Source organism: Brassica rapa, chromosome A07, assembly GCF_000309985.2.
Source record: "Brassica rapa cultivar Chiifu-401-42 chromosome A07, CAAS_Brap_v3.01, whole genome shotgun sequence".
NCBI lineage: Eukaryota > Viridiplantae > Streptophyta > Magnoliopsida > Brassicales > Brassicaceae > Brassica > Brassica rapa.
In genome coordinates this window covers 26,854,484-26,880,532 of record NC_024801.2, presented here as the reverse complement: position 1 = coordinate 26,880,532, position 26,049 = coordinate 26,854,484, and the positions used below count along the sequence as shown (strand labels likewise).

General features: G+C 35.5%; 7 protein-coding genes, 1 long non-coding RNA gene and 1 other non-coding gene across 20 annotated transcripts; 5 read left to right on the top strand and 4 right to left on the bottom strand.

The window, feature by feature from the left end:
- Window positions 1–32: 32 nt before the first annotated feature.
- LOC103832277 lies at window positions 33–3,848 on the top strand. The gene is made up of 4 exons (XM_009107983.3): window positions 33–259; window positions 777–1,269; window positions 1,347–1,437; window positions 3,053–3,848. The coding sequence occupies exons 2-4, from the start codon at window positions 788–790 to the stop codon at window positions 3,152–3,154; spliced, it is 675 nt and encodes a 224-aa protein (XP_009106231.2). The 5' UTR covers window positions 33–259; window positions 777–787; the 3' UTR covers window positions 3,155–3,848.
- Window positions 3,849–6,475: 2,627 nt separating this feature from the next.
- Window positions 6,476–7,963, top strand: LOC103832023 (ER lumen protein-retaining receptor erd-2.2). The gene is made up of 5 exons (XM_009107982.3): window positions 6,476–6,812; window positions 6,893–7,092; window positions 7,177–7,317; window positions 7,383–7,588; window positions 7,675–7,963. Exons 1-5 carry the CDS (start codon window positions 6,590–6,592, stop codon window positions 7,721–7,723), a joined length of 819 nt encoding a protein of 272 aa, XP_009106230.1. The 5' UTR covers window positions 6,476–6,589; the 3' UTR covers window positions 7,724–7,963.
- LOC117126738 lies at window positions 7,724–11,209 on the bottom strand. The gene is made up of 2 exons (XR_004449545.1): window positions 9,680–11,209; window positions 7,724–9,600 (listed from the first exon to the last, which is right to left on the bottom strand). It is a non-coding gene; the product is annotated as an uncharacterized LOC117126738 (long non-coding RNA).
- Window positions 11,210–11,440: 231 nt separating this feature from the next.
- LOC103832021 (gibberellin-regulated protein 1) lies at window positions 11,441–12,306 on the top strand. Its single transcript, XM_009107981.3, has 3 exons — window positions 11,441–11,658; window positions 11,735–11,774; window positions 11,873–12,306. Exons 1-3 carry the CDS (start codon window positions 11,584–11,586, stop codon window positions 12,052–12,054), a joined length of 297 nt encoding a protein of 98 aa, XP_009106229.1. The 5' UTR covers window positions 11,441–11,583; the 3' UTR covers window positions 12,055–12,306.
- Window positions 12,307–12,584: 278 nt separating this feature from the next.
- Window positions 12,585–17,215, top strand: LOC103832020. 11 transcript variants are annotated; one of them, XM_033275733.1, is made up of 11 exons: window positions 12,585–13,996; window positions 14,593–14,671; window positions 14,794–14,933; window positions 15,031–15,082; window positions 15,190–15,239; window positions 15,351–15,625; window positions 15,694–15,794; window positions 15,895–15,955; window positions 16,029–16,371; window positions 16,453–16,572; window positions 16,650–17,215. In XM_033275733.1, the coding sequence occupies exons 2-11, from the start codon at window positions 14,617–14,619 to the stop codon at window positions 17,001–17,003; spliced, it is 1,551 nt and encodes a 516-aa protein (XP_033131624.1). In that variant the 5' UTR covers window positions 12,585–13,996; window positions 14,593–14,616; the 3' UTR covers window positions 17,004–17,215. The 11 variants fall into 11 exon arrangements, with proteins under 11 accessions (XP_033131624.1, XP_033131622.1, XP_018508269.1 ...); XM_033275731.1 differs by having other exon boundaries at window positions 14,791–14,933; XM_018652753.2 differs by having other exon boundaries at window positions 14,585–14,671.
- Window positions 12,755–12,826, bottom strand: TRNAT-CGU. Its single transcript has one exon. It is a non-coding gene; the product is annotated as a tRNA-Thr (tRNA).
- Window positions 17,216–17,514: 299 nt separating the features above from the next.
- Window positions 17,515–18,698, top strand: LOC103832019 (WEB family protein At1g75720). 2 transcript variants are annotated; one of them, XM_009107974.3, is made up of 2 exons: window positions 17,515–17,987; window positions 18,060–18,698. In XM_009107974.3, exons 1-2 carry the CDS (start codon window positions 17,862–17,864, stop codon window positions 18,519–18,521), a joined length of 588 nt encoding a protein of 195 aa, XP_009106222.1. In that variant the 5' UTR covers window positions 17,515–17,861; the 3' UTR covers window positions 18,522–18,698. The 2 variants fall into 2 exon arrangements, with proteins under 2 accessions (XP_009106222.1, XP_033131626.1); XM_033275735.1 differs by having other exon boundaries at window positions 18,054–18,698.
- A 136-nt stretch (window positions 18,699–18,834) lies between these two features.
- Window positions 18,835–21,793, bottom strand: LOC103832018. The gene has a single exon (XM_033275737.1). The coding sequence runs from the start codon at window positions 19,691–19,693 to the stop codon at window positions 19,424–19,426; it is 270 nt and encodes an 89-aa protein (XP_033131628.1). The 5' UTR covers window positions 19,694–21,793; the 3' UTR covers window positions 18,835–19,423.
- Window positions 21,794–22,029: 236 nt separating this feature from the next.
- LOC103832017 lies at window positions 22,030–24,562 on the bottom strand. Its single transcript, XM_009107971.3, has 3 exons — window positions 23,854–24,562; window positions 23,676–23,773; window positions 22,030–22,859 (listed from the first exon to the last, which is right to left on the bottom strand). Exons 1-3 carry the CDS (start codon window positions 24,438–24,440, stop codon window positions 22,153–22,155), a joined length of 1,392 nt encoding a protein of 463 aa, XP_009106219.1. The 5' UTR covers window positions 24,441–24,562; the 3' UTR covers window positions 22,030–22,152.
- Window positions 24,563–26,049: the final 1,487 nt, after the last annotated feature.

Sequence of the window (26,049 nt, the reverse complement as noted above, 5' to 3'; positions counted from 1 at the left end):
TGGGAGTCCTTAGCAGCTAAACCGATGGATTATGCAATTTTATAATAATATTTTGGTTAAGATAACTAAGGATGAGTCCGTAGATAAGGAGCTTAAGGAGTTGATCCTTGTGCACGTGGCGGAGGGTGATAGGGCTGGCTCGCATATGTGTTTCGTTTTGGAAAAAAAAAATTCATTCAACCGAAGGCGGAGAAAAAAAAAACAAAGCTCTCGACGAAAAGGCGATATCTTCGATCGTGTTCTTCCACGAAGATCCAAGGTAAATCGAAGTCTTATGTGGTCGATTTAATGATTAAACTAGGTTTTATGATGTTATCGTCTCAATTTAGGGTTCGTTTCCGTTTCAATCGATTTGGGGATACATTCGATTTAGGGTTTCCAAAAAATTTAGGGTTTTCAATTGATTTCCGGTTCTTTTGGCTTCAACTTATTCAAAACGTTCTCGGTTTCAATATAAGGGATCTTCGTATTTGTTCTTCAACATCAATCGATTTCGGTTTCGAAAGACCAATTTGTTTTCAATCGATTTGAACGTCTATTTGTTTTCTTATTACGGTTTATATGTGTTTGGTTTTTAGTTTGCGTATCTGTATGGTTTGATTATTCAAATCTTGTTGTCTGTTGAACTCGAGAACTCAATCTTGGATGCCCTCTGTAGTGTTGCCTATCTTGTTTTATTAGTTCTCGATCTCGTTATTCTGTTTCGTTGCTCTGTAGTCTTATAATTGCTCTTTAATAATCCTTCTTCTTTGCTTACAAATTTTCTATTTTTTCAGGTCAAACAACCATGGGACAAGACTATAGCTACAGCCAGCCTTCTTCATCGTCGGAGTTTGACATGACCTCCCTACTCTTAGCAGAAGCTGAAGCCTACGCGGATGAAGCTGAGAGTAGCTACCCAATTGAAGAGCCGGTTCAGTACCCAGTGCAACCTGAGGCAGATGAAGGCATCCCGACGACATGCTATTGTGGTGCTGAGCCAGTTGTTGAAACTTCGTACACTCGTAGAGATCCAGGCAGAAGGTACTTCTCGTGCGTCAACGTTGACGATGGAGACTGTCACATTTGGAAGTGGTGGGATGTGGCGATCATGGAGGAGATGCGTGACTTTCAGAGACAAAACAGGCTGCTCAAGAATCAATTCTTTGAGACTGACCAGAAGGTGGCAAAGCTAGAGAAGACGGTGGGTTTGTTACGTAAGAAGAATTCAGGGGTTGCAAAGGGAGTTTGTCTATTGGTCATGGTAATAACGGTCATGATTTTGTGCTGGTAAGTAACTATCCTTAGTTTAGGTAATTTATTTGAATAAAAAATACTTGTAACTCTTTTCTGTTATGTGTTTTCAGGAAGAGCTTTGGAGGATTTAAGCCACAACGTCTGAACTCGAGATTGTCTTGCCAGGTACGATCTTGCTGGTGCTTAATAAAAACCAGCACTTCACTGTTTTTTAGTTTGCGTGTAGTTTAGATATTGTCTCCTTTGATTTGATAGGTTTTAAGAGTTAGCAGTAGAGAACTTATTAGGATGATTTAATGGTAGTTTGCTTCCTAACTGCTTAGATTTGATAGGTTTTAAGAGTTAGCAGTAGAGAACTTATTAGGATGATTTAATGGTAGTTTGCTTCCTAACTGCTTAGATTTGATAGGTTTTAAAAGTTAGCAGTAGAGAACTTATTATAGGATGATTTGATTGGTGCTTAAAGTGCTTAAATGCTAGTTTACTTTCTATCTGCCAAAGTACGCCGACCATAAATATTTTTTACATCTACTTCGCTTACTTAAGGGCCTGTGTTGCTAATAGAGCGACGCAGACCATCCTCTAAACATGAATCATACAACTGGGTATGTTAATCTTTTGTATAGTCAATGTTCAGTTGACCTTGAGTCTCCCGAACCAGCTTGGTTCGGTAGTCAAGGTCCTGATGAGTCTCCTGTCGAGGCTGGTGTCGAGCCCACTATCAAGGAGAGGAGGAAATGGACCACTCAAGATGATAAAATCTTGATTAGTGCGTGGCTAAACACCAGCAAAGACGCTGTAGTCAGCAATGACCAGAAAGCCCAAAATTTCTGGAAGAGGATTCTGGACTACTACAACGCAAGCCCTCTCCTTGTTGGGACATTACCTAGAGAGCTTCGCCAGTGCAAGCAGAGGTGGGCTAGGATTAACGAGCAAGTGAGTAAATTCGTAGGATGCTATGATGCGGCTTTGAGGGAGCAAAGAAGTGGCCAAAATGATGATGATGTGATGAAAGCTGCCCACGACAATTTCAGCGATGCTTACGGTTACAAGTTCAATCTGGAACATGGGTGGAGGGAGCTGAGGAATGACCAGAAATGGTGCTCAACCCATGTTTCTAAAGACGGTGGGAAAGACAAGCGAAAACATGTTGTGGACGTTGATAGAGAAGATGAAGTTGGAGAACCTGAGGCTAGACCAATGGGTGTCAAAGCAGACTAATATATTAAAAATGTATACAATATTTTTATTTTTGAAACAGGATACATAGAAATGTCTTCATCTTCATCTTCTGAATTCGAAGAGAGATTGGACGAAGTTTTCGATGAAATATTCGAAGATACTTTCAACAACATAGTGGAGGCCCAATCCATACCGCAAAGAACACGTGCTTATGTTGAACGAAACCGCGAAGGAGGACACGACCGCTTATGGAATGACTACTTCAGCGAAGATTGTACATTCGCCCCACATTTATTCAGACGCCGTTTTCGCATGAATAAGGATTTATTCTTGCGTATTGTCCATGGCCTATCAGAGTGGTTTCCATTCTTTCAGCAAAGAAGAGATGCAACCGGGAGGTTGGGTCTTTCTTCTTTACAAAAATGTACGGCAGCAATTCGTATGCTTGCTTATGGTTCTGCGGCCGACACGGTTGACGAGTATCTCCGACTTGGTGAGAGCACTGCACTTTCTTGTTTACATAATTTCACTGACGGAATAATACACTTATTTGGAGAAGAGTATCTACGACGACCCACACCGGAGGATCTTCAACGACTACTCGATATTGGAGAGAAACGAGGGTTTCCTGGGATGGTCGGGAGCATTGACTGTATGCATTGGGAGTGGAAAAATTGCCCAACCGCTTGGAAAGGACAGTACGCACGTGGATCATCAAAACCGACTATTGTCCTAGAGGCTGTAGCTTCACAAGATCTTTGGATTTGGCACGCCTTTTTTGGTCCTCCAGGTACATTAAATGATATTAATGTCCTCGATCGGTCTCCTGTATTTGATGATATTTTAGAAGGTCGAGCTCCCAGGTTAAGGTATGTGGTCAACGGCCACATGTATAAGTTGGCATACTACCTCACAGACGGTATATATCCCAAATGGTCAACATTTATCCAATCTATCCCACTCCCTCAATCTCCGAAACAAGAGTTATTTGCTAAAGTGCAAGAAGCAGCCCGAAAAGATGTGGAGCGGGCTTTTGGAGTATTGCAAGCTCGGTTTGCGATTGTGAGAAACCCGGTTCGTACCTTGGACAAAGAAAAGATAGGGAAGATTATGAGAGCATGTATCATACTACACAATATGATAGTTGAAAATGAACGAGATGGTTACATCCGGTACGATGCAGACGAATTTGAAGAAGGAGACGTCACCAGAAGTTCAGAGGTCGAAACCGAGAGGCCTACTAATATGAATAATTTGTTTCCCAATCGGAATGATCTTCGTGATAGGCATATGCATGAACGATTGAAGAATGATTTAATCGAAAATATTTGGAACAAATTTGGTGATGAAGATTAATAATTTGTGTATCTTTTCCTTTCATCATTGTATCTTTATTTTTAGTTATAAAATTAATAAAATTTCAATTTCAATTTAATTTTTTTTTTTTTTTGGCTAAGGACTCCATCTTCAGACACACCATTGTACAAACATTTTTTATTCCAATCCTTAACTATTCAAAAAAAAAAAAAAAAAAACAAATTAAATAAAATAATGCTAAGGACTCATTGGTGGAGCACACCATTGCATATGCTCTTAGGGCATCATTATTGCAAGTCCTTGTGCTTAGGTCCTTAATATATATATATATATATATATATTATATATGCGTATATAATTGTGGGTTAAGGACTTTACGGAAACCCAAGCCGAAAGTTTCTTAATTAAGAGACTTTCGGTTTGGGTTTCCGTAAAATCCTTAACCCACAATTATATACGCATATATAATATATACATATACATATATATGTATTAAGGACCTAAGCACAAGGACTTGCAATAATGATGCCCTTATAGATAATAATTAGTACAAAGATGATGTGAAGGCTTGTTTTGGATATATAACGCGTTAGCCATTTGAGGCAAAGACATGGTCTTCTACAACCATACAATATCATTTTTAAGGTGATACAAATATAGAAGGGATAATCATTAGTTAGTTTTTTTTTTGGCCGAACAATAATTTATTAGATAATACCTAAAGAAGACCTAATAAAAGGTCAGACGACTACGCGGCTACGCCATCTGCAATATTTTAAGTTTCGATTGACTTGGCTTAATGAGTGAAGAGCCAATTGTTCACTGATCAAGAGTATGACGTTCACGTGCCGAGCCGAGGCTGAGTAGCAATGCATTGCAAACGAAGTTGCTGATACGCTAGCTATCTCCGCCATAACTGTCCACTCTCAAAATCAGCATGACACACACAAAATACGCTGACACTGACATTCACTTCATAGGAAAATGAAATCGCCACAAGAGCTTTCATGTTCCCACAAAATCGTAGTGAACATGGCCATGGGCTTTGTTCGTTTACTAGTAGTTACGACATGCAACTACAAGTCTACAACTGGTAGTATCGAGTTAATTATCATCCACGCAAGATCAAACAGGACGTACTTCAGGAACCTCTTCATCAAATGGATTCAGTGATTCCTCTCACCTAGTTTCATTCTAGCTGTTCTATTTTGACTCCCTGTTTTTATTTAGCCTTTTTTTGGCAGGGAATCAAAGTATAGGATCATAGTTATATCCCCTGGGTTATATCAACTCTTTTCATTTTAAATGATATCAACCAGTTAGCAACAAACAAAAAACTACAACTTGCAACCGAATGTTGTTGGTTTACTTGTTGTATCATCATATGACTAGTCGTAGAAATTAAAAATTTCAATCGTTGAATTTTTCAGCTACTTGAATTAACTATTTGTGATTAGTCACGTACAATAAAGTAACGAACAACAAGCTGTTTTTTTTTTGTCACAGAGAAGCTTTTATAATTAGAGTTGCATGTCACAGTCGCAGGCTAATAAATAGTTATAGAGACTAGGGGTGGGCACTTCGGTTATTTTATCAGTTCGGTTCGAGTTCGGTTCGGTTTGGTTAGTTTGGTTCTAGAATTTTTTCAGCTGAAGTAAACCATAGTAAATTTGGTTTGGATCGATTTTGGTTCGGTTATGTTCGGTTCGGTTTATATTCGGTTCGGTTTGTATTTCGGTTTAGTTCGGTTCGGTTTCATCAGATTTTTCTTAGTTTATTTATTGTACAAGAAATCTTTTAAATGTATGGTTGTCATGAAATAATCGCGTTGGTCATAATAAAAAATTAAGTATGTAAATTAAATTTAATATAAAACCAAAATAAAAACCTTTTAAAAAGTTACAAATATAGTTTATAACTTTATAAGAATTCAATCAAACGAAAATTAACTAAATAAAAAGAAAAAAAAAACAATATTGTCGTCTCTTATAGCATTAATAATTAAAAAAGCCTCGAATGAATCATCTTTCATGTGATATCATAAAAAAAACTTGCAACAAATCATCAAATACTATACGAGTATTTATCTATATTTTTACTATAACTCTACACCCATGATGATTCCATATTGTTCTTTTCACTAACTAAAATTGAAAACAGAACACGTCTTTGAGAGAATTTGAAGTTATTAGAATTGACACCACCAAAAGGAAAAATATGCAGGAAGGAGAGTAGGAGACGCAGAAAAGAGACGCAGCAGGGAACATTTTTAATTTAGGATTTTAATATCTTGATATTACTAATATTTTTAATTTAAATAACTATAAAAACATTTCGGTTTATCGGTTCGGTTCGGTTTAAACTGAACTGAACTGAACCGTTCGGGTTGGGAAAATCTTCAACTGAATGATTTGAAATGGACTTTGGTTTGGTTCGAATCGGTTTCGGTTCAGTCAGTTCGGTTCGATCGGTTTGGTTCGATTTTTTTGCCCACCCCTAATAGAGACTAGTAGGATTGTTGGGCTTTAGTCTAGTGGGCCAGTCCAATGCCTAGTTGGGCTGTAAGGATTTGTAATTTATTGTAAGTTTACTCAAATATAATATCCAGGCCCAAAACAATACCCACCCATTAGTTTCTCTATAGTCTACTACAAGGAGACAAGGCGGAGTCGTTGGCTCACCGCGAATCTAACTTTCAACACGTGTCACCGTCTTAAAGTGTCAAAGCTTTTCGACTTCTTTTTTGTTTTGTAATAAAATCGTCTTAAAGTGAGTTAAGATTTGGTTCGTACAAAGTTACCCAAAAGTCTCGACTTTTATTACTGTTTCGATTCCCGGTGGAGTGTAATCGGAGATGAAGGCGGCGAAGAAGCCAATCCACGCCGTGACGACATGGGTTCGCCGGCAACCACCGAAAGTCAAAGCCTTTCTCGGTGTTGTTTCCGCCATGGCTGCTCTCGTTCTCTTAAGAATGATTGTTCACGACCACGACAACTTCTTCGTCGCCGCCGAGGCTGTCCACGCCCTTGGAATCTCCGTTCTCATCTACAAACTCACCAAGGAGAAGACTTGCGCTGGTAAATCAAAATTCTCGAACTTTTTTGGATTTGAAATTAGGGTTGACAACAATCTTTTGTTTTGTGTGTGTTTCCGACAGGATTGTCTCTTAAGACACAAGAGTTAACGGCTCTGTTTCTGGCAGTGAGACTGTACTGTAGCTTTGTGATGGAGTTTGATATTCACACGTTGCTTGATTCGGCTACGTTGGTGACTACCCTTTGGGTTATCTACATGATCCGTTTCAAGCTCAAAGCCACTTACATGGAAGACAAAGACAATTTTCCTATTTACTACGTTGTAAGTTCTTTTGTTTTCTCTGTTTCTTTCTTGAATTCTCGGTTTAGTTGATCTCAATTTGCATTTTTTATGATATTGTTGAAGGTTATACCGTGTGCTGTTCTGTCAGTCTTGTTTCACCCATCAACACATCACCATATAATCAACAAAGTCTCATGGGCCTTCTGCGTTTACCTTGAATCTGTTTCAGTTCTTCCTCAGCTTAGAGTCATGCAAAACACTAAGGTACTTTGTAAAAAGCTTTTGGAATAAGTATGGTTTTAAGGTAGTAACGCATGTCTTTGTCTCAGATCGTGGAGCCATTCACAGCACATTACGTATTTGCATTGGGGATAGCCAGGTTCTTGAGTTGTGCACATTGGGTACTTCAGGTTTTGGACACTCGTGGGAGGTTACTGACTGCTTTAGGATATGGGCTTTGGCCTATAATGGTCCTCCTCTCTGAAGTCATACAAACTTTTATTCTCGCTGACTTCTGCTACTACTATGTCAAGAGGTAAATGCTGTTTATTTGATGTAATTGTTTGATTATATCTAGTAATCTCTGTTTTTTAATAATGATTGCTTTTGGTGTTTGGCAAGTTTAATGGGTGGCCAGCTGGTTCTTCGTCTCCCATCAGGTGTTGTGTAAATTGTGTTGAAGAGAAGAGAGAAAGAAGATACAGTTTGGCATCAAGCTTTTTATTATGGTATTGGAGTGTTTGCCTCTACGTTTTTGCAGGCCATCCTTGGTTGTTTTTATGTTTTTTTGCTTAGTAAAGAAAAAGGTTAAGGATTTTGAACAATTTTTGTTTTTATATTAGCCTCTCAGCTTTTAATATTTTACTACTATATGAAAAATTAGATGGTAATATATTTGAGATAAAACGTATTTTCAAATGCTTAAAAATGATCATTGCATTCGTTATTCAATACTATCATACCATCATTTAGGTTTTATTTGAACAACTTATTAAACAAACTAAATCTAGAGTTAAGTAAATACGAACTGGTTATTTGGATATGCATCTGTTAGTGCAAATGACCGTAAATAGATAATCAAGACTTATTAGTATTATTTATGTTGTACGAATTAGTTACTATCTAACTTTAAAGAGTGATGATGATTGATGCATGCAGCTATTGTTTGTTTGTTTCACTTGTTTTTAACTTTTTATGCTCAAGTTTGAGCTAATCCAAACTTATTTTTAATTCGATTTCGACTCTTTTGGCGGCGGCTACAGCTGGAAACTCTGTAATCATATCACCTAATATTCCACCAATTCCTTGATGTATTATACCGAATATGTTCGGATAACTCAGGTACATATTTAAGATTTTATCCGAAAGTGGGAGATTCTTTTCGCAATATATTATTTGTGGAGTGAACATGTATTCTATGTAAAGTAATATTTTGAAGTCGAGGTGCTCTTATAAACAAATGTAACATTTGACCTCATATAAATAGAATCGGCCCTGAATGTTTAGGGTTTCAAAGCATACAATTCATTTCTGACCCAGTAATTAACAAACTATGAAAATATTTATAAACTTTTACATATACTACGTCCTCTTAACTGAATTAGTATCATTAGAAAATTGGGAACTTTTACATATTTGCGGCTCCAAACACATGTTTGATCAATATCTATTCGGTTCTGCATATAACCGAAATATCAATTACCTATCAATTTACATGTATATGTTTAAGTATTACTATTCACACAAATTGAGAATAATGACAAATACAAGGACGAGGTTAAAACTGATTTTTAGCTTCATATCTCCTCAACTTCTTTTTAAAGAAAAGAAAGCCAATTGAAAATATAAACACAAACCACATATAGGTCCATAGAATCTATTATAAATAGATTGGGATGGGAACAAAAGAAAGTAAAAGAGATAACCAGGTTGGCGATTAGCTACACAACAGCTGTTAAGTGAACAACAACACTTCACAGCTGGCTAAAGAACTCACTACTCCTGATCACTTTTTCTCTTAATTGCGTTTTTTTCCTTTGTTTAGAATAAAAAGTGTCGTAATTCACGAGGAAGATATCTTGAAAACACTCCGTAAAGCATAGCAAATTTTTCGATAGCAGGCTTTAACCTAGCTCTAAGTTAATGGCGATCAAGATCTACAATTTAGGAAACTACGTTCACATTTCATCGTCTCTTATATTATTATCGATAAAACCAAAAAACGTCTAATAGTTACGAGTTAGGACAGTACTCTAAGTTGGGTGCAAGTTTTGATTTGACTTAACATAGAGTTTAGTGAAATGACGACTACCGAACGTGTGATATTATGTGTCAGACGACATGATAGTTGAAGTGACATTCCCATGCATAGAAATCTATGTTTCCTCAATTATTAATATTAAATTAAAAGATTATGGTATACTATAGACTTTCTGTAGTGTGCGTGCGGGATGGTGGTCGAGTCGATAAGGTTGGTGAAAAGGCCAAACACAGAAGACAGACAATCCGTGACATCTCACTTTCTCTTCCTTTCCAGTGTCCGTCCTCCTGTAATTTCGAAACTCTCAGGTCAAGCCAACCGTTGCAAGCAAGCTGATAAAAAACTTTTGGTTCACAAAAAGCTTACCTACCATCGACTGCTTGAAGGCATCGTCAGGTTAAACACACCGTTTCTTGATAAAATTAGTTGCCTAATTAATGGCTTTACTTTATCTTTTGAGTTTCTTGCAGCAGAAACGTGTTTATTTTGGTTCGCCAATAAAGCATATCCAATATCCAAACATAAAACGTCAAAAAACTAAAACAGTGTATACGAATAACTTTTATACAAACTATATCAATAATACCAGAAGAACAGCGAAGAGTGGACCATAAAAATACAAATACTAGTGTTAAAACAAATCGTAAAGATTGATCCAGAAACCGATTTAAAACAAAATGAATTATGGAGAAGAAGAGTGGGTCATAAGACTCAATAACACAGAAGAAGAGTGCAAGCTGTGAAATGAAGTATTCTCAAAAGGACCTCTCACGTCAACATCTCCTCATCCTTCTTGTCTCAGCCACATCAACTCTTCTGAAGTCCCTTTTCGTCACGAATTACTCACAATTTCACCATGTCCTCAAATTTTATTTTCTTCCTTTTTTCTTAATTTTCTCAAATAATTTTATCTATTTCGGAGAAGGGTGATCAACTCATCAACACAAAAGAAAACGTTAAAATCTGACACTTGACATCACCTATCCAAAACCAAAACCCTTTTAAAATGATTGTGTTAATCTTTCAATTTGTTTGCTATAACATACCAAACACAATTTTGATTTAAAACATACATGTTTAATAAGTTATTTAATAGAATTGCCTATCATCGAAGATATTAAATTTTTTAGATTTAGTAAGGGTTGAAGGATCGGAAATTCAGTTTTCGTTGGGGAAAAATCTGTTTTTTCTATAAAAGTTAATTTAACATAGTTTAAATCTCTTTTTTTTAGAAAACATAGTTTAAATCTTAATCTAGAAAGATATACAAATTTTCGGACCCAACATTTTAGTCATTAAAAATTAAACAATAATAATAGAATTGCCCATAGGTTTTTTTCACGAGATCACATGCATGTTATATAGAAAGAGCAGAGATATTTCAAAACCGAAACGAGTGGCCCGTTTATACGTTAAAATTTCATGAAACAAGCTCACTATAAATATCAAACATCAAATTATTATATTTCTTCAAATCCCAAATTATTGTATTTATCATATATTACTGAAACCAATATTTCTGGTAGAACCAAAACGCGCCAAACCCAAACGAATCCAATAATAGAGTTTACTGTTTAGCAGTTTAGCTGTACGTAACTGATAGAAGTCTATAAACTTATACTCTAGTAATAACTAAAGCAAGATTCAGAAACCAATTTTTTTTTCAAATAAACTGTAAATTAAATATGGTGGAGAAAGGTATACCGAATAATCTGATGAAATTATAAACAAGAGACCACAAATAATACCCACCATAATATTCTCTTCTACGCGTACGCATAACTTTTATACGCACCAACCGACCCATTTCGAAAAGGAAAAAAGTATCTTATATATACACACCTAAACATCAATATGTTAAACTATTTCTTATCTCTCAATTAACTATTTATAGTAAAAATATACAGTTTTTGAAATAAAATAATTGGTACAAAATTACAAATTCATGACCTTCACAATTAAATTTAAAAAATGCCTTTAATTTGTTTAATTTTGCTCATGATCATCAGTAACTGTTGCAAAGTGCTACTTGGCTACTTCCTATCATATCATATTCGAATTCTGAAACTCGGAAAGCCAATATTTTATTTTCCCTAATGAAATAATTAAAACAAAAGAATAGTCCAGACCATAATATGGGGTCGGATATCCATCGAAATGAGGGCTATAAATAGAAGCCTCCAAGTTTTCATTTATACACAACAAAACTCAAAACACACATATTATCTCCACTGAGTTCTCTCGTATAATAATCATCTCCTTCGAGAAATATGGCGATTTCAAAAGCCCTTATTGCTTCTCTTCTCATATCTCTTCTTGTTCTCCAACTCGTCCAGGCCGATGTGGTACGTATTTCTCATCACAAATACTTAATACTTGTTTATTTATTTATTTTGTTTACATTTTATAATTTTCATTCAGGAAAACTCAAACAAAAAGAGGGGTTACCGCAAAAAAATTGGTAAATATATTACCTTATACGCACAAGAATCTACGTACATAGTAATACATTAAACCTAACGTTGAATTAGGAAAAATTTAAAACGTTTGAATTTGTAGATTGTGGAAGTGCTTGTGTAGCAAGGTGCAGGCTCTCAAGTAGACCTAACCTTTGCCACAGAGCGTGCGGGACTTGTTGCGCAAGATGCAACTGTGTGCCACCTGGTACGTACGGAAACTACGACAAGTGCCAGTGCTATGCTACCCTCACCACCCACGGTGGTCGCCGCAAGTGCCCTTAAGTAAACTTAAAACTCTCAAATTGCTTCGGATGTTGAATTTCAATACTATGTCATTTTGTGTGTTAGTATTTGTTTGCATATATATGTATGTGGGTCGAATAAGTCATGAGAGCCGTACGGCGTATTTGTGTGTGGTGCTGTATTATTAATTGGTCTATTTGTTGCAAGTTTTTTGGTTTTTCATTCGTTGCGTGAAATAATCCCCTTGTATTATTTCATTTTCTAAATAAAGTTATGTTGCTTTATAAATTATTGATTATATAATATGATTTTTTCTCAATGATTTTGACTTCAAGAAACAACATAAGAACAATTGGAGTGATTGATTGTCATGTTACAAAGGTGTTTCTCAAATTTATATTGATTTTTTTTTGTAAACGATTTTTGTTAGCATCATGATTATTTGGTAACGGTGGTAGACCCTATTCATAGATTTGGTCCACAGAATCCATACAGTAGAGAATAGTAGCTGAAAAGCATATAGGTTCCTCTAGAAAAACAAAAAAAATATGACTAGCGTTATGGGCATTGATGGATAGTAAAGTTGTTGTAAAACTAGCATGAGTGATAAGTTGGACAAATGTAATACTAATCTAGCAAAGAGAAATAAACGTATTTTTATGAATAATCCATTGTGAAAGGGTCCTTCTGTAGTAACGCCGCGGGTAGACAAACAAAAAATAAATTTTAGAGGGAATACAGCCCCCGGCGAGGATCGAACTCGCGGCCTTTCGCTTACGAAGCGAACGCAATACCACTATGCTACGGAGGCGTTTTTGATTATTGATTTTATTATGGTTCTATTTATTTGGTGTGTAGTAATTAATAAGCTTTTCTTCAGAAGAAAATTAACTATCAAGCTGATGAAAACGCAAGTATATTGGACCTTATCACCTTACATTGTCACATGAGTGGGCCTAAATTTAAGTTATGATTATGGGTGTTCTCCTAAATCGTTATTTGCATGACTTCACATTTTATGGGCGTTAACTCAAATAGTCGCAATGGGCCTTAACTCAAATAGTCGCAATGGGCCTTTTTTCCAAAGCATGTTTCACCCCAAATATGTAGTGGAATTTTCATTTCTCAATTGTCTATATATTATCAAACCAAGTGAACTCCGAATCAGAATCAAAATGGAGAAGAATCAGTTTCTTTGGTAGACACAGTAGAGAGCTGGCAGAAAGTAGAAACCAACTGACCTGTCGATTTCAATGTGAATGAAATGATGAAACATCTGAGAACTAATAATAGCCGTCGATTTAAACATCAATTAATCTTAATTAATTCAACCAATAAAAACAAAATATTATATAATTGATTACAAATATCAAACGGTATTTGAATTTTTTTTTATCAAAAGTAACATCAATTATAATACATCAAAAATATTTTTTTTAACATCAAAAACATCAAATAAATGAAAGAGGGAAATAATATATTACAAAACTCTTTTCAATTAAATAAAAAATAAAAGAAATGTAAGAAAATGAAAAGAATTTAAGACTAAATTATTTTAAAATATTGATTGGGAAAAGGAGAAAAAAAATCCAGTGGGATTCATTTAGAGTACGGATCCAAATCATATCTCATAGGAAACCCATGCAGGAACAGTACATTTTCAGCTCTTAAATGCTGACTTTGTCTGACACATGATCTGCTCAGTAATTACGTGGCGGAACACTTAAAACAATCGGACGGTTATAGTATCTTCTTCACTACACACCATTCGATTGAGAGGGTGAAGGATATATAGATAGAATTAAGCGTTTAGTCATTTCGTGTGTGTGACATTTATAAAAATCGATCGAGAGCAAGGAGACAGCTTCGGATTATCCGTCTTTTCTTTTCAGAATGTGCAAACTTTGAGAAAAATATTGTAGTTCAAAACAGGAGAGAGCTTGGTTTTATTTCCCTGCTGCTTTCGAAGAGAGACCACAAGGTTTTCGTTTGACTCTTACATTTGTTTATAGTATACCGATGAATCTAAGCTTAGAATAGCTATAGCTTCTGTGTCTTTACGATAAACTTTGTACTGTGTTTAACCTGGCGAGACATATAAATAGTACCATTCTTACACCTTTTTTTTATCTTCTGTGTTTTTCTCACTATATGAAAATTGAAAATTTCCTGCTTAATTCTTTTCAAAAAAATTATGATGTGAGCGAGGTATATCACGGGTTGAATGTTACAAAGCCTCCCTTTAATATCTCTTTTTTTCTTTGTAACTGATTATATGTCTCTTTTTGTTACATAACAACAAAAAATAATGTCTTTTTAGTTTCTTGTCTTTCTTTTCTAAAGAAGAAGCAGATTCTTCGAGAGACACGAGAAACGATCTTTATAACTTTTCTCTCTTTTAAGTTTTAACATCTTTTTTACTTTTCTCTCTTTTTCTTTTATTCTTGTGTAAGTAACTAAAGTGTCTGATACTTTGTTTTGTTTTGCACAGATGTGGAACTGAGATTTTTCTTTCTCTCTTTACAACCTCCTCTTGAGTGTTTCTTCTTCACACCTCTTTTTTTTTTAGTGGTGAAGAAAGGAGACAGGGTGAATCGTAAAATGGAAGATGTGAGACGTGGAGGAGTAACCAATCGATTTTCCAATAAAATATCTCGTAATTTCCATATCTTTAATTTTAAAAATCCCAAAATTATCTCTTGTTTTTGTCTCTTTGCATTTAAACTTGTTGTCCTCATTAGCTCTGTTTTTTTCTTTTATATATTCTCATGGAAGTAGGAAAGTCAAAGAAAGGAATGTTTAAGAAACTGGGTTTATCTGATGCTGAGAAGATGATGCGTTACAAGTGTCCTTCTTCCGATTTAGAAACTGACGTCTCTTCTAAGAAGAAGATGAAGAAGTCTAACCTTCCCAGAAAGGTAACTTCTTCATCTATACGTAAACTCAATCTACTTCACTACAACAATTCCCTTCATATTTAATCTTTCTTTCTTATTTTTTTTCTCTCTTCTTCAGGACACTAATGGTGTGGATCATCATGCCTCTGTACCAAGGAAGCTTCGTTCAGGTTCCTTGTTTGTGTCCCAATGACATACTTTTACTCTACCAAATCTATATTTTTAGTAAAAAAAAAAATTCACTATTATCTCTCTTTTGGTGAACTTTGTATGGCAGCCATGAAGAAGAGGAATCTTGAATATGTTAAGAAGAAAAATCAAGAAATGGTTGTTTTTTGATTGATGTGACTAAATGCTCCTTTTTTGTAGAGCAATATAGTTTAGTAAAATAAACAGTATTTCAGTAAATGATTTTTTTTTTGTTATTGTATTTGTTAGGATGCAAAAGCTAATGTTCCTGAGTCCATTTCAAAAGATGAGAAAGAAGTTGCGGAGACGCTATACGGTTTAGCTGATATGTTTACTGACACTAACTCCATTGATAGTGATCCTTTCTTATCTGATGGCAAAGAAACCAGCAAAGTTGACTCAATCTTGGTTGTGGAAACTGCATCACTTGAACCTGCGGCTTCATTTCTCTCTTCAGCCAAACCTAAGCAGATTGATGAGGAGCCGTTACAGCAGCAAGATCCTAACCAAGGCAGCTTAACAGGGTTTGTACCTGACTTCCCCTTTAATAACTTTTCTTTTGATTTAGTTTATGTAATTACTTTCTTAATAGACTGAAGCAAAACAGCTCAGTGAATGTGAGTGATGCAGCGTTAAGCACAAGAGCCTTCGAAACAAAGGTTGCAACAAGTGATATCGACTATAAGAGCAACGGTAACAAAAACTCTTTTACAAACTTTGTATCAGATATACTTAGTGTTTTGAGTTAAAAACAAACTGGTGTCCTAACACTAACTTATGTGCGTTAAAAAAGGTCTTGCGCTGTGGCCTGGGCTATCTTCAACCACTCAATCCAGCTCCCACGTTCTTTCAGAGTAACTCTTAACCCTTTAATCATCGGTTAATTTTTTAAAAAAATTTCAGCTGATTTTTCTTTATTCAAACCAGGCCATCTTCTACAAAGCTTCCACATTGGATGATGGGTCAAGCTGTTTCCCCTACCAAGAATGCTTCACTCTTGAGCGAACCGTTAAGAGTCCGTACGAGAAAATTTAAAAAATGTGCCTCCCACATTTATATTTGTCGGCTCATCAAAGCGTTACAGACCAGTAAGAGTAGTCCCGTGGCACTTCTTAACCAAACCGAAGAAAGATCTTTAAAAACGTCATCTAAGAGGTATCAAAATCCACATCTGCTCGATTTAGGCAAGAAACATAATCCAAAACTTGTGCAAGAAAACATGACTCAGCTTGGTCTCGAGCTTTATGCACCACACACTACACAAAAACAGGTAAACATATACATATTAACTGTTCTCGTCTTTGGTTAGTTCTTTTTTTAAATCTGATTCTAATCTCTTTTCATGAAACAGGACTACGACTTCCTGTCTCTCTCATCACAACCTCATTTCCCATTCCCAAACTCGTTTCCACAGTATCCAATCTCTGGAGCTTACAATAACCAACTCTCACCTGCGCCTTCTAGCCATCAGGTGACACAACTTACTCTCTCTTCTGATCAGTTATCTTTTGCATGTAAGTAATGATGCATGTGACTTTCATCTTGTAGATGCAGCAAATGTCTCCTTATCTAGCTAGTCGATTCCAAACCGCTTACAACGCAAACCAGCAGCAGCAGCTACAGCTTCAGAAAAGGCTCTGGGCTAATCAGTTCAGACAACCAACAAGTAGAAACTCTATGCCGCCATTATCAAACCAACACAGTAAATCAAGCCTCTCCTTAAACATGACTAGTATTCAACCTCTACACGTTGCTTCCTCCCCAAGGTACAGCAACAATATATCTCAACAGCAATATCGTCTCATGGCTGCTTCTGCAGCAGCAATGTCAATGAGCCATCGCCATAACAATAATCCTTCACGAACGGTGATGAACAGACAAGCAGTCGTGAAGATGTTCTGATTTATAGTTAAAAACAGAGTTCTGTTTCTATCTTTGCCGGAATTTGAGATGGTGTTTTTTTTACTCAGGTGATGAAAATAGGATGAACTAGGATTGTCAGAGAGAGATGACTGAACCCTACTTGTTTGAGAAAACTCTTTAATGTCTCTTTGTGTAAATGATCAACGTGTTCTGAAAAGGATAAAGTTCCAAGTAGATTTTTAAAGGATCTTTTGGGTTTTCTTGTGCATCAAGCTAATAAACTCCAACAAAGCCTCTGTATAATAAAATCATTTTTATTGGACTAGTTCCTTACTTAATAACTTAATACAAAAAAAATTATGGAAAATAGAGAAATTTTCAAAATAACAATCTCTTTATCAAAATATAAAATAACTAAATTACTCCAAACCGTAAATTTTTGTCCTAATTCCACTTCTTAAATAATAAACTGCAAACCATTATCACTAATTCCAACTCTAAATATAAAACAGAGAATTATTTTTAATTAAATTTACATATTTAAAAAAAAACTCTGTGTGCTATTTAAAAAAAAAAAAGTGTTTTAATGTTATCTTAGGTATTGTTTTTTCAATTTCTTTTTAATCTACAACTCACGCACGTAAACTCATATTTCAATTTCAGTGTGAAACTATGATATGACAAATACACTAGTACAAATTCTTTGTTTTTTTATGAACAATCTTATATATAAGTTATATTCCATAAATATTGTTTTAAAAGAAGAACATTCTGAAGAAGTGGAGATGAAGAAACTAATATGCTTTGCGTCGTCTTGTCACTCAATTCTTAAGCCATCATGCTATAAGCAAAGCTTATGTATCTCTCTACTTCGTCACAGAGCTAAGAAGCAGACACATGATGGAGACTATGAAGAGAGCAGAGATCGACACAACGGCACCGTTTAAAACCGTCAAAGAAGCTGTAGCTTTGTTTGGCGAGAGAGTCTTAGCCAGCCAAGTGTATTCCAATCATCTCAAAGTGGTAAGTCCCATTCTATTATCTATATATCTATTTGATTTCGAGATTATGGCAATACCATTGATGAAGAAACAGATGGAGGGCGAGAAACTTGAGGATCCAGCAAAGATTGAGACAGAACTTGAAGAGACAAAACACAATCTCAAAAGAGCTAAAGAAGAAAGCATGCAAATGAGAGACTCTTTGTCTTCTCTCAAGGAAGAGCTTGAAAGGACAAAACAAGAGCTTCAGAAGCTAAGAGTAGTTCCTGAGGAACCAGTAACTAAAGTCGATGATACTGTTTTCAAAACCAAGTTCGAAGTGTTGGTTCCTGATGATGGACTCATTAGTACTAGTCCAAGGTTGAGAACGATGAGTGAGAAGAGATATGTGAAATTTTTGAACCCTACGACGGATGATAATAATGGTACGGTGGTGGATATGTTTCTTGAGAGACACCCTTCGATGAGAAAGAAGGAGAAGAAGACGGCGAAGAAGAAAAGTTTGATCCCTTTGTTCATGGGAGGAATTTTCTCAAAGAAAAAGGTTTTGCAATGAAACAGCTTGGTTTTATAAAAATTTCTTCTCTTTTCTCGTGTGTTTTGTTATAAAATGATAATAATGTCATATGTATGACCTTCGTAAATGGTTATTGAATATCCTGTTTTAAAGAAATAAAAAACATAAATACTCACCGCATGTAAATTATAGGCAATTCTAACAGATTCTTTTTTTCTTTCAAGTCCAAACTAATCTCCAAAATATGTAAAGAATTGTGTAACCTTACCATTTAAATGTCCACATGTTAATCATGATTGATTTTTAAAAAAAAATGAATATAAGGTTTACATGTTTCTAGGAGGAAGCTTATACCGTATTAAAATAACTCGCATTTGGAAAACAAGTTCTCCTAACAAGATCAAACTTGTGACTATTTAGATTTATATTAGGTATACTAAAAAAATTAGCAATTCTTCTTCGTTGGTTTAAGAAATGGTGCAACACGAAGATTTTCTGGGAAATCACTGATTCTAATATTACTCTTGCATTTTAATTGCAGAGTTTTTCTGAAATAATGCATTAGTGTTGGTATGATCACACCCTAATTATGATTGAATTCACAATTTTGAAAACTCGAGAAACTTAGCTACAATCTCCTATATATGAGTATTTCAACCTAGATGGAAATGCTAGAAAAATCTAAGAAAACTAGACTCCTAAAAAATGTTCACATAGTTACATCCATTTCTTTTCAAAGTATGATAGGTTGAAAACTATGAAAATGCTAGAAAGTTTTAAAAAACTATAGTCCTAAAAATGTGGATAATTTATAAATGGCCATATATAATATAAGTGTTTCAAAATCACAACAACTCAAATAAAACAAAATAAAAGCAAAGCCTCGAATCAAATGTTATAGCAACAAAAAAAGGAGAAACATGTGAGCTTTTGAGATGTGATTAAACGTAAAAACAGTCACGATCCTCTACATGACGACCTCCATGATCCGCATCACAAGACATAGCGGAAGACTTATTAAAGAACTCTATGCAATCTGCGATAGCTTCATTGTAGTGTACGTGAGAAGAATAGTACGAACTACTGCAAGATATCTTCGGCGGCTCAAACCTCTCTCCCTCGCCTGATTTCCTTTGTCGGCGGGAGGAGCAAGGAAGAGTGATGTCGATGAGCCTCATGAGAATCTTTCGAAACTTGTGGAAGAGCTTCATGATGATGATCCTTTATAAAAACCGATCTTGTAAGTTGTAAGAAGGATCTTGTAGGTTTGTCTATATGAATGGTGAAAGGTATAGTTCGTACGTTGATTTTGTTGATAGTTTAATGAAGACAGGTATTCATTTTTCTTATAAAATAAGTCCCAAGTAAATTTGTAATGATTCATCAAGGAGGAAAACATGGAAGAAGAGAGTGTTTCAATGATTAAACCACCAAAGAATTTCTTGAGATGTGTTTATCCTTTGAACATATGTAGGGTCCATCTTAACTATCAAAGCTCTTAATCCAATTTAATTGTCTCGATGTGTATTTAAAAGACTGGAGGTTTCATGAGCATTACTAGTTGCTAGCTATAAACCTTCAGTGACTTTAAAAAGTCAAATAAAATGACATGTGGTTGAACTGCCATAGTTACCACCAAAATATAACGTTAACGGTCTTGTTCAACAAAAAAAATCTGCAAACTATAATGTCACTTCTCTTTCTCTATTTTCATTCATTTGATCTATATAAAGAAAAACACGAATCAATTTACGTATGATTAATCATAGGTTAATTTTGCGCTATAATTAATGCATAATTAAAGCTGTAATTAGTGATTACACTCGGACAGAATTTTGTGGTCCTGCATTTAAACTTTGACCTAGTTTAGGGCACAACATATTTTGGGACCAGTAAGCTAACGTTAGCTTCAAAACATTATTTGTAGAACAAAACAAGAGTTTGATCTAAACAAAAACAAAAGTACATTTAAAAGGCAGATAATGAGGAAATAAATTAGAGAGGAGGAGACATGGAGAGAACATATATGAATTAGGATCCTTATTATAATTTTAAGGTTTTATGACGGTTATGATTATGTCTTGTACTTTAGCTCTTCCTTAAAGATAAAACTAAACCACCTCGATAACTCTTAAATAACTCACTAGTTTATTAATTTCACATAAATTTAATTATATCAAAGAATTTTATAAGATGTTTACGTTGATGAGTGGATTTAGTGCTGCATATAGGGAATGTTTTTTTTAAGGAAGAAGAGTAAAAGACTATTGGGTCTAGATCAGTTGGTTTATAATTCAATTGGTGTACCTTTCAGCCCAAAGTTTTTCTAAGGTAATTAACAGGGTAAGTGTAACAACTAACCATTTCTGAAAAGCCCTTTTATGTTTTCTCATGTTTAATAGATTAGATTATATTTTACTTAGCTGAAAAGCATATTACAGGAAGCTAAGGCCAATTTGACGTTTGTTGCTTATACCTGTATCCCCGTCTCAGTCTAAATCCCAAGCTACCTCTCACGCAAGCCATATTTGGCTATTTATATAAAATAACAGAAGCAAGCCTTCTAATAGAAAAAAGTACTGAAACAAAAATAGAACCAATTACTTTAAAATGCACATATTCAGCTGTAAGAAGATTCTACAAAACAAAATCTTGTTATGTACCTAATGTGTTTACCATATCAAACATGTTTGGATTATCTCTTTAAAGTAGATAGTAACATAACCGACGCTTGTATCTCTAGATTTGCGATGCACAATCGAGTCTCAACTAGCGACAGAGTGGTTAAGAGGAACTCAGGAGCTGGAGAGTTCAGGTGTTCTATCCAACAACCTAATAGAAACGTCAATGCCGTAGCTTGAATGCTACCAACTTGGAGTCAAAGCTAATTGAGCTGGAGTTTCATTATAGACCAGTACATAATGAGAGTTTGGGCTGCCGTATGTCGCTGATTTCGTTTGCAACCTCAGAGCAAAGGAGTTATATTACTTACTTATCACCAAATAAACAAATGTAGCAGCTTCTGACAACGAGGAAAGTTCCAATGTCTGTCTCCTAGTCCTAGCGTGCAAACCCTTTACTAAATATGGGTTAATTTTGAACTTATCTGAGTAATACTGTCTTTTAAGTGAAAAAACAGCTTTGCATGGTTATCTAAAACAAATCAGCTTTCCCTAAAATCTAAATATAAGCAAAAGAACTTGGGAGAATAAAACAATATTTACTGAGTACGCATGTGGTAGCAATTATATCACTCTCTGCCACTTCCCACACTGTTTGATGCCCACCCAGTGGGACACCTCCATTATAAAGTTACTGTGGTTAAACAAAAACTACATTTTCGAGTTAAAATCCCAAACCGAGAAGAAACAACAACAAAAAAGCCATGACTAAAATTACACATTAACTTCTTCACTGATCAAGTGATCATAACCATGAGTTATTGACTCACTCTACTAATGTTTTTTCCTAAACTAATCATGAATTTAATGATAATCATTAGCTTGGACTCCTATTTACACTTCATCGTAAATAACCAATAAAAAGATGGGCAGGTTAAGATCTGATGTTTTGATTAACCTAATCTCCCTGCAATATTGAAAAGTTAGAAGCAGTAGCACACTACAAGAAAGAAAAACAAACATTATTTCTTACGTTAAATATTACAAACTCAAGATTCTAAAACTTTGTAAATAACCACGAAGCAAGGTAATATAGCTCTTGGGTTATAAACCACCAGCTCCTCCAGGTTAGAATAAACTCCAGCGTTGACCGCCACAGAGTCAAACACACCGCCGCTCGTAGAAGCTCCAACCGTCGAGTTATCTTCCACTGGAGACTTCTTCTCCTCCACCGTAGAATCCGCCGGTAAATCGACGCGCTTAACTCTCCCAGCGATCACACGACACACAAGCATCACTCTCCTGGCATCATCACCACACCTCAGCAAATCATCAGCTCTTCCGCTGCTCGCCGTCGTTCTCACACCGCCGCTAGATGCTGCGGCGGCGGCGACTCCTCCGGCGCCGGACTTCCCTTGGAAACCGTGGCGAATCACGTTGCATACGCCGCAGCTGGGGAGATTAGAGCAGAGAGAAGATGAGCCACGAGATCCGAGAGAGCAAGTCAGAGTGGTGCAGTGGAAACGGAGAAGCTCGTTGCCGTCAGCAGCACAACGAGCGTCTTTTCTTGCGGTTTGAAGCGCACGCGCCATCACTGCGTCTCGGCAATCTTCGAACCGTTGGATCGTGCGTTGAGTGTTGTGTACTTTTAATATCCGTTCGATCTTACACATTGGACTGTCCTTTTTAAGCCAGCTTGACTTGAATATGATCTCCACTATGTTTCGACCCGAATCTTCCGGACCTAACTCAGAAACTGCAATCAAACGACAACGTTTAAATCAGGGAAGATAAATAAAAGGTCAAAGTTTCAGTACGGTTTGTCAGGTGAAGGTTTTTAATTCTTGTACTAACGAGTAGAAATATGACACGTAATAATATCAAGTGACATTAAATTTAGTTACGAACTGTTACAGCTGTTCATGTTTTATAGTACAGATGGTCCCATCCCACCGAAATGTTTCCGAGCAAAAATGACAGGCATGGAAACTATGGAATGTATTGTTTCTCCATTAATATTCCTCTTCTATTTTGTATTTTTCTTTGAGATGCAGTTTATGTGAATTTTAATATAATTACAAACTTTAGCCTAATGCCAAGTGTTCATAGTTTTATTTGGTAGATATTATCACCGACAATAACATTGAGATCTTGATTCCTTTAAAAAAAATGAGTTTATGCTATAACAAGAAGACATATTCGTTAATTATTGCTTAACAATTATGGAAAATCTTATGGTAAATCCTAGTGTTTATTAACCAAAAACATGTGTACATAGTGCTAATAATTCAATGAATACTACTAAACAAGAAAATGTTTAATCATCATCTATCACTATGGACTAAGATCTTAAACAAATTTTTAGTTCTACAAAATATACTTTGCTTTACCAAGCAAATTGCATTTGTAAATGTCACCACATGAATAAAAGGGTCTTCTTAACACTAGGGTTAACTTTATAGTAACGTGACTATACACATAACAAAATTAATATTGTAGCTAGAGCCTAACTACATAACTTTAACTAAGTGATAAAGTCCTAACTAAAGAACAAATAAATAAAAAGCATTACCTGCGTGACGAACCGCTTGATGAAGCTCTAAGCTTTCAAGCTTTGGAAAAACTTCTCCACATTGGGAACAAGCACAAACCCTAGGTGAAATCGGATACCTAAAATTCCAAAAATTAATAAAAAGAAAATTACAAAAATATAACTACAGTTATTAATTTTATTTTGTGTGGTTCATTACCTGCTAGGGTCAACTATCATGTGACATTCGTAACAACCAGAGAGTTTACGGAACTGCATGGCTCTAAACGACGTCGTTGAGGATGACGTGTAGCTTCCGCTGGCGTTAGATCTAGTTGAGCCAGACGTTAGAGACCGAGATGAAGAGCCGTGTTGACCAGGTTTCCGAGTCAGAAGCCGAGTCTCCGAGTCAGGAGTAGCCGATTTAGCTACGTCTGGTGAGTTGTCTGCTCTGTGAACCACGCGAGTGTTGCCGTGAGCCACGTCTCGGAAACTGCATATGGAGCTGCACGACGAGCTGAGCTTAGAAGGTGATAAGTTAGCCGTCGTGGACGGAGCAGGCTGAGAGTTCTTGGAGGGGTCGTGAACTCTTAACCCTTCGATTTGTTTGCAAGTTAACAGGTTCTTGATTTGGTCCCAAGAAGACGGTTGCTTCTGAGGTGCTGCTGCTTTCTGCTTTTGAGGTTTGTGTGGTTTCTGCGGTTTATGCGGTTGCTCGGTGGGATTCTCGCGTTTCTTGCGTTTGCTAGGCGGTGGAGTATGTTTTGGAGGTTCTGCGTTTTCCGGCAAGATGGTTAGTAAAGCCATTGGAGTTTGAGAGAGAAGCTCTTGAGAATGAGAGAGTTTCTTTTTGGTTCTTTAATTATAAGCTTTTTATTTTGGTGTTGAAATCGAAGATGGATCCAAGATGGGATAATAAGGAGGGAAAACTAAAGTGGTGGGCTCTATCTTTCTTTAATTCTTTATTTACTGTTTTACTTTCTTACCCTTCATTCATTTTTAATTATAAGCTTTTAATTGAAATATAGTGTACTAACCTATATTCAGATATCTAATTTTGTCAGAGCAAAAAATCTTTCTAATTAATTTTGGCATCTGGTTGCTGCTTTGTTAGTTGTAGTGCAATTAATTCTGTATTTTCCTCAAGAACAGTATTTAATATCCATTTTTGAGTTCTGAATTGCTTTTTTATGATAAGAAATTAGTTAGATGAACTTGAAATTAAATCTTTTTGGACGAGCTTGGTTGGCTTGTATGTACTTTAACAGCTAACTGCTTCTGTACATATGTAATTTTCCATTACAGTTTGACCTTCTTAAGGGCTGACTTGGTTGACGTGATAAAGCTAGCATTAGGCGAAATGCAACGAAAGAAATGCGACACAAGCATCTCTTTGCTATTTATTTGTTTGGTAATTGGTATTATACTTTGGTTTTCTGATTTAATTATGTTTATATAAATTATTTTAAAATTTTGGAGGTTCGGCGCATATAAGCTAGGAAGAAAAATGATTATAGTACATCAAATATATAGTAATAATCCTGCTAAAATAATGTTTTCAACGTATGGACAAAACAATTGTTTAAACAGATCAAGATTACACGTTAAACAACAGACAAGGTCTTTGGAAACTTCGTATTTGGAACTGTGATTACGAATTTCAAATGTTCTATATGTCTCGGATTGAATTTTTCAATGACTTTAGTTTTTTAATCTCTTATATATAAATTCTGCTAATTTTATTCTACTTGTATCTATTTTGTGTTTGATTCAGTATCTCTATAAGTATCTATAGTTGGAAAATGGTGTCCTTCGTGTTAATAAGAATTTGATTTCGGACAAGATAACTTAGGGTGTCAGAAATTAATTTCACTACAGTAAATAGTGATGGAGTTACACTTGAAGTTAGTGTAAGAAGTATGGGACAATGCATTTACTAATAGTATGATACAAAATTAATGCGCCAAATAAAAGAATATTATAGCATTAATTCACAACACAATGTAACTCAGCTTGCTTATTTTTAGGTTGTGACATTAATTACAACTAAACCCACCACAATAATCTGAGTAATTTGTATTAATCATTCATCAAAACCATAAAGTAAATTAATCATAAGGGTTAGAATTGACCGTTGACCGGATGTAAAAATCGAAGACCTTCACATTCGCCGCAGTATTTGGATTTACCACGCAGTCGATTTGGCCTTCTCACTTGTCGTATTCCACATTTGTCCCTCTCTTTTGCATCCACTCTAATAACCCTGGTTGTACAATTCATAAGAGATCATTTATAAAGTCTTTTCATTTAATTTTGCAGATAATTACATTTTATAATTTATATAGCAATATAGGTATCATTTAACATTTTGACAAAGAAAAGTAGCGCGGGGTCTTTGAGAATGTGTTTGTATGTT